Source organism: Fulmarus glacialis, unplaced genomic scaffold, assembly GCF_000690835.1.
Source record: "Fulmarus glacialis isolate BGI_N327 unplaced genomic scaffold, ASM69083v1 scaffold28936, whole genome shotgun sequence".
Classification (NCBI taxonomy): domain Eukaryota; kingdom Metazoa; phylum Chordata; class Aves; order Procellariiformes; family Procellariidae; genus Fulmarus; species Fulmarus glacialis.
The window spans coordinates 22,624-29,113 of record NW_009216702.1 but is presented as its reverse complement, the minus strand read 5'-3'; the positions used below and the strand labels follow the sequence as shown (position 1 = coordinate 29,113).

At 50.5% G+C, this 6,490-nt stretch overlaps 1 protein-coding gene across 4 annotated transcripts in view; it reads left to right on the top strand.

Annotated features, from left to right (window-relative positions):
• The window catches only part of POPDC2 (popeye domain containing 2), a 10,784-nt gene extending 5,928 nt beyond the window's left edge, over positions 1-4,856 (top strand). Inside the window, exons 3-4 of one of the 4 annotated variants that reach the window (XM_009579399.1) lie at positions 449-815; positions 4,771-4,856. In XM_009579399.1, the coding sequence (XP_009577694.1) occupies positions 449-815; positions 4,771-4,856 (453 nt within the window). Of the gene's footprint in view, positions 1-448; positions 908-4,768 lie in introns of those variants that run through there. The other 3 variants (XM_009579397.1, XM_009579400.1, XM_009579398.1) reach the window with 3 other exon arrangements.
• Positions 4,857-6,490: the final 1,634 nt, after the last annotated feature.

Here is a 6,490-nt window from a genome sequence, read left to right as displayed (position 1 = left end):
GGGCGGCAGCCTGCTGCATGGCTACCCACTGGTGACTTGGGCCAGCTGGGCACACAGAAATACTTCCCTCCATAACATTTCTGTAGAGGGATAAGGCCTTCTGTGCCACCCCGCTTGTTTGAGCTACATCGCTCAGGTGTCAACAGGGAGCATCATCTGAAAGTGAGAGGGTGAAATGTAGCTAGTCATGTGGTTAGATTAATCAAGGGCATGCTGCTAATTGCATAGGAAAACCTGGTCTCTGGCTCCTTGGGGAGAGGAAGCAGAGGCGGGTAAGGATTTATCTGATCGTTTGTTTTGGGCGATCTGGCTCTCCAGCCCCACTCTCTCCAAGGAGAGCAAGCGTCAAAGGGGCTGGGGTCCTTCACTGGAGAGAAGCATGCAGTCCCAAGGCAGGTGACCCCTACGCGGGTGGTAGGGCTTACTCTGCTCCCTCTGTGCCCCACAGGTCACGCTGACGGCCGAGACTGACTGCAGCTTCATCACCTGGCCAAGGAAGAAGCTGTATCTCCTCCTGAGGAAGGACCACTACGTTGCCCGGCTTTTCTCCTCCCACCTGGGCTACGACATCTCGGAGAAGCTCTACTCCCTCAACGAGAAGCTCTTTGCCAAGTTCGGCCTTCGCTTTGATATCCGCTTGCCCAGCCTCTACCATGTCCTCGGGCCAGCCTCTTCTGAGGGGGACCCAGAGGACTGCGAGGAGCCACCACCTGCCTCTGGCCAGGCTGGTGCCTCCGAGCCCCCTCCACAGCCACCACCACCGCCGCCGCAGGCTCCGCGCCCCCGGGCATCCCGGCCTGACAGTGACCTGCTGGGTGAGGACTCCACCAGTCTTGTCTTGGAAGATTTTGCTGAGTTGCCGGGGTCTTTTATGGACTATGTGAGTGAAGGGGAGTATATGAAGTGAGGGCACTCCTGGCATGGGCACGCCTCACCCTGTGTGGGACCCCCGCGTAAGTACCCGCTTGCGGAAGCAAGTCTTTCCCGCGATGCAACTGCCTGGGCAGAGTGGTGGCCCCCAGCCTCTTGCCCTCGTTTGCCGTGGGTTTGCTCCTCCGCAGCTTTTTTTTGCCTGCTGCCCCAAGGAATCCCGGGAGATGGGCTCCAGCTGTGTGATTTTCTTAAGGAAAAGCAGCAGTGTAGAGGCTTGACGCCAGGCATCAGCTGCACCGTGGGGTGGAAGGGTCAGTAACCCAGCCGGAGGAAGCTCTTCCCTGCCCTGTCCTCTTTCCATCCCTCAGGGGAGGCAGAGAAACTGAAACAGTGTCCAGGCTGGTGGGTGGTACACGAGTGCTCACAGAGACCCCACAAGGCTCGACTTGGCTCGCCATGAGGTAGAGCTGTGCCTGGAGATACGCCAGTATTGAGCTGAGGAAGACATCTGCTTGGAGAGAGCAGACAACCCAGGAGATGCTGACAGGGTAGAAACACCTCCAGGGTTTACAGTGGATTGATCGTGGGGACTTGCTGTACACCTTGCAAATGCTGAATCTGGGCATGGGGAGGAAGCTCAGAGTCCTTCCTCCCTGTGCCCACCGCAGCTCATCCCAGCATTTGCTCTGTCCTCCTTTTTGCTGCTGAGCTTCAGCTCAGCCAGATCAATAAGGTACTGGAAAGACTGCCCTGTGTGGTATAGCTCTTGCCTCCAATGACCGTGGGTGGACTGACAGGCTAAACGTTGTTTTAACACACCCCAAACTCTGCTTTCTGGTGAGTGGGAATGAGATGCCCTCTTCCAAAATGCCAACTCTTTACTCTGCAAGGGAAAAATTCCCGGGCCTGGTGGATATTGGGGCAGCGAAGCAATGTAGGCGAACAGCAATAGACGGGAGGGTGGCTCGTGCTTGAAATTCAGATCCAAGTGGCCAAGAGAGAAATTCCATGCTAAGCTACTTTTAGCGAGCCGCTGCATGCCAGCTGCTGCACACCAGCTGCAGACCTCTGCCACTGCCCCGTAATAGCTGCTTTCTGGCATCCAGCTGCCAGACACCAAGCTTGGGACTGGGATTTCTGTCCCAGAAGCAACCACTGCGTGTGTCCCAGTTGGGCCTACGTGGCAGGGAGGAAGTTGTAGGGCTGGGCTGCAGCGGGGGAGACCATCTTCCAGCAGGCATCCTTGAACACGGTGCACCATCGCACCCTGGTCTTCCCTGCACCCTACTTCTGGGCTGCAAATGCTTGGGCTGTGGACTCACTGGCAGGGAGCATGAAGCAGGACACAGTAACTCCTGGCATGAGCCCTGACAAATCTGCAGGAATCTTCCCTCCCTGCTGTGCTTGTGCACAAGCCTCACTGCTGTGACGGCAAGGGGACCGTCCCTCCTAGGTGCTCTAAATGAAAAGGCTGTCTGGGTCAGACAGCACTTGCTAGTTGCAGTAGGCCTCTGTGGAAGAGGCTTTTTTTGCTGTTTCATCCAGTTGCTATTCTTAGTTTTTGAAAACAGTGGAACTGGAAGATCTTCCTGTTTTGTACAGTTCTGCTTTGAGTTGAGTCATGTGCCTGCTCCTGTACTGCTTCCATGCCTCTAAACTTAAAATCTGGGATATGATGAAACTGGCCAGAGAAGGAACAAGTATTTGGGTTTGCTTGAATCAGATAAAAAGTCAGCAAGAGCTTTGCCTAGGTTTTTTTTTTTCAAAAAGGAGACAGAGAGAGAACAAGAAAAAAAAATCCTTATTTGTTTTCTAGCTTAGAAGTCCTAGGAATGTGAAGTCCCTGGTTTTGCCGGTAGACTGCTGGAGATACGAATTTGCAGCTTTTTCAGTCCTTACTTGGAGAGGCAGGAACACTGAATCATTTATGAGACAGCCATCCTCCTAACCGTCAGGCATGTCTGTTGAATAGATGCAATCAAAAATGAATGCATTTAGCGTTGTAAATGTGGTGAAATCTCTTTATCTATGCTTTGCTTGTATTTTGTCTTCTCAGCAGAAGGATATCCATTCTCAGGTCATTGGCAGAATTCTCCTGGTTGATCAAGCTCAATAAAATCAGAATTTCAAATGCAATTTAAAAAGGAAGGAGGCAAGGAACACCATAGCTTTTTTTGAATCATTTCCACACATTTTTGGTAATGAGTCAATACTGTAAACATACACACAAGAGGTGTGTGTGTATGTGTGTGTGTTGGGGAAAGCTTGTGCTACACAGCACAAAGCTATTCTTTCTTTCACACAATTCTTTTAAAACATGTTGGAAGCTGGAAGCTTTTGTCTTTCTAGATCTTGTGAATGAGGCAGTATCAAAATATGCTGATACTTGCAGTAGAGACCTGCAATAAAAGTCCAAATGTTTCAGAGGCCAGTATTTGGGGTGGGAGAGGAGGATGATCTTCCTTGTCTGTCAGTCTGGAGACAATAGCCAGTGTGGTATTTTAATTTCTAAGGTACTTAGACAAAGAAACACAAACTCTGTTTAGTGTGTCCATAACAGTGGAATGAGCGCTTCCTTGTTACTCTGCTCACCACTTGGGTATCCTAATCACATCACGTCCCAGCAGCACAACAGCAATTGTCACACCCGGACAGTATTCCACAGCGACTTGAGTGCCTAACCACAAAAATTAGTGATATGGAGGGACTGCAGTTTTCCCTTCTGGCCAGGCACTTGTCACAGCTCAGTGGATGATCTGAGCAGGCCTGCCATGGCCCAGGGAAAGCAATTTCATAACTTTTGCCTTAGAAGTGGTGAAAACATCCTTAGTAAACAGGAATATTCCCTGCAGTGTCATTGTTCAAAGTAAGGATAGCTGCGGTCCCAGAGATCAGAGCTCCCCTGAGGCTTTCTCCAGGTCTGTGCTCTCATCTCCTTTCCCAGCAGCTTCCAACCTCGGTAATCACCTTCCAGCTCTTTAAATTCCCTGTGCTGAAGTGCTTCTATGGATGACGTTCCTTTTCATTTTCTGTCGCTACAACAGCCACCTTGCAATGCTACAATGCAAGAGGGCAATTCTTGAATGCCCGAAGTGCTGCACAGATCATGCAGAAGAAAATATTCCTGGGAGATACATTGGCCTACTAGTCTTTTCATCTAGTTCCTTGAAAGAGTTTCTAGTCTGCTTACAAGCAAGACAGACTGTGATATCTTGCTGATGAGTACATTCTTTCTCTGAGGAGGAGAGATATGTCATTAACTTACAGGCTGCCTGTTCAAAGGTTCTGTTCAAAACTTGCTTTAACAGTGTACTGCTGTATAGCTCAATGCTCCATAGCAAACTAAGCTTTATTCCTTGCATGAAAATTCAAACAACCAAACGCCACCTGCTTTTTCTCTTTTTCATATCCATTTGCTCTAGTTCATTGCTATCAAGTGCTTGCAAGATGTGGAGCTGCTGCTACTTAGTTTTGTACAGTTACATCTGGGGCTGGCTTTCTATCTGGTGGGTAAGGCAGATGGATGGATGATAGCCTGTAGCTTGGTATCTAAGTTAGTAGGAATTGGTTTATACCTGCTTTGAGAGCAAAACCGAAGGAGCTGTGGGCTTTTAACTGATATTACAGAAGGTGCTTTGGAGGAGTTTGTTTTTGCTGCCTCAGGATGGGTGCGTAAGTCCATTTTCTGAATTATCACATGTTGAATAATTGCATAGTTTTGCATGCTAATTTAGGAGGGGAGGGGAGAAGGACAGGTAATGGTGGGCCTCATGAGGTTTGTGTCTTGGAAAAATTTGGAAATAAAAATTATTCCTGTGATAATAATGGTGCTCTCTTTCTTTCTCTCTCTCTCTCCCTCTCTCTCTCTCTCTCCCTGCTCTCATTTTCCTCCTGCAGCCTCTGGAAACCTTCTCCGAAGTTCCCCCCACCCTGTCTGCAAAGGACGAGCCCCTCTGGCTCCCACTCAGACCCCTGAACTCTAGGGAACAACAGGCTGTTTTGATCCCGAAGCCCCTCCGAGGGAGCGTAAGCTCACATAGGTTTCTGACCAGAGACACACTTTAGCAAGCACTGAGATGTCTGCCTGCAGACGCATACACTCGGGAGCACGTGAAGCACACGCGTGAGACTGTGGTGTGACACTCCAGCACCTCCCACCCCACGGTTGTTCACCAGAGCTGCCTGCCCCAGTGTACTTCCCCGGTTTGTTTTCTAGTCCTGCCTCTCTGAGGTGTCGGCAGCTCTGATACCAAGGTACACTGATATCGCTGCAAGCGATACCAGCCTGCTCGCAGAATCTGTGTTCCCTTTGACTTAATGATTCCCATTAAAGTCAGAGATTAAACTACCGGTGTTTGAGGATTTGGAGAGGGAGATAACACCATTTGAAAGGCTTGAGGTGATCTCAAGGCAGGGGGGAAAAAGGACAGGGGAAAATGGGCTACCTGATGGCTTTGGTAATGGGCTTGTAATGGAGAGCATGATATGGAGATTTGATATCATGCATCCCACTGGGCATTCACTGTAGTAAGACTAGAAATTCCTTTTCCAGGGGTTAGGATTTCTCATTTATGACAAGCACCGCTTCTCAAAGAAGTTACCGACTTCTGGTGAAATGTCGGTTGTTTGAGTTGATTCATTTGGAATAAGAAAGGGAAGGAATTGGGACTGGGGGCATGTGTAGGCAAGAAGGAGAGCCTGAACCCTTTTTCTTTTTGTGCTGGACGGGGGATGACCTCAGGGTGCACACAGCGAGTGAAGAAATGAGTGAGTACAAAACATCTCTATGGAGAGCAGCCACTGGTAGGAAGAAGTGTGGAGATGGAAGGCCTCTTCCAAGTTCAGTTGCAACAGGCTGACAAGCTTCCCCAGCCATTTCCTCTGTCAGGGAATCGGAGATGGCAGTCCCAGTGGAGGAACTCTCTGTTCCACAGAGCCTGGTGCAACCAAGCTGGGCAGTGAGGGTAGCAGCGTCTCCAGGGCAGATATCCAGGGGAGGAGCAAGGAATGTCAATCCCCCCATCAGCATGCACAGGGCAGGGCGTTCCTCAGTGCCTCTTGGTCCTTGGCACACACATCCTGCGTGTGGGGCTGGCCCCGTGTCAGCTCCGGGCTGGTGGAGGCAGCTCTACCTGTCTTGCACTGCTCACACAGGGGCTATGGCCCAGAAACCGGTTTGGCGTGTCTTGCGAGTTTCGGCTGGATGAAATCTGCGCCCTTGGGATCTGGCACTCTTGCTGAGGTCTGGAGAGGCCTCTGAAGTGGTGGGTATGTGGGATCCATGGCGTACAGTGCTCCTCGTTGCTGCTCACCTTTGCTGTCACCCCAGGGCAGGAGAACGGGGCTCCCCCAGGCAGCTGCACCCATCCTGCTAATGGTTGTTACCATGCTCTGTTGCTGCAATCTTGCTTCAGCCTGACCCCATTGCCCTTCACAGCTAGGAAATGCCTCCAGAGCATTTGAGAGCAAATGAGAGCTGCTGGGGTCCCTTCTGCAAAGGAACCAAAATGCACAATGAAACTGCATCCGTTGTGGTGCTTTATACACCTCCCTGCAGTAGTGGACTGGGTTGGGCTGAATTACACACTGCCCTTCACAGGTGCCTGCTGAGGTTGTA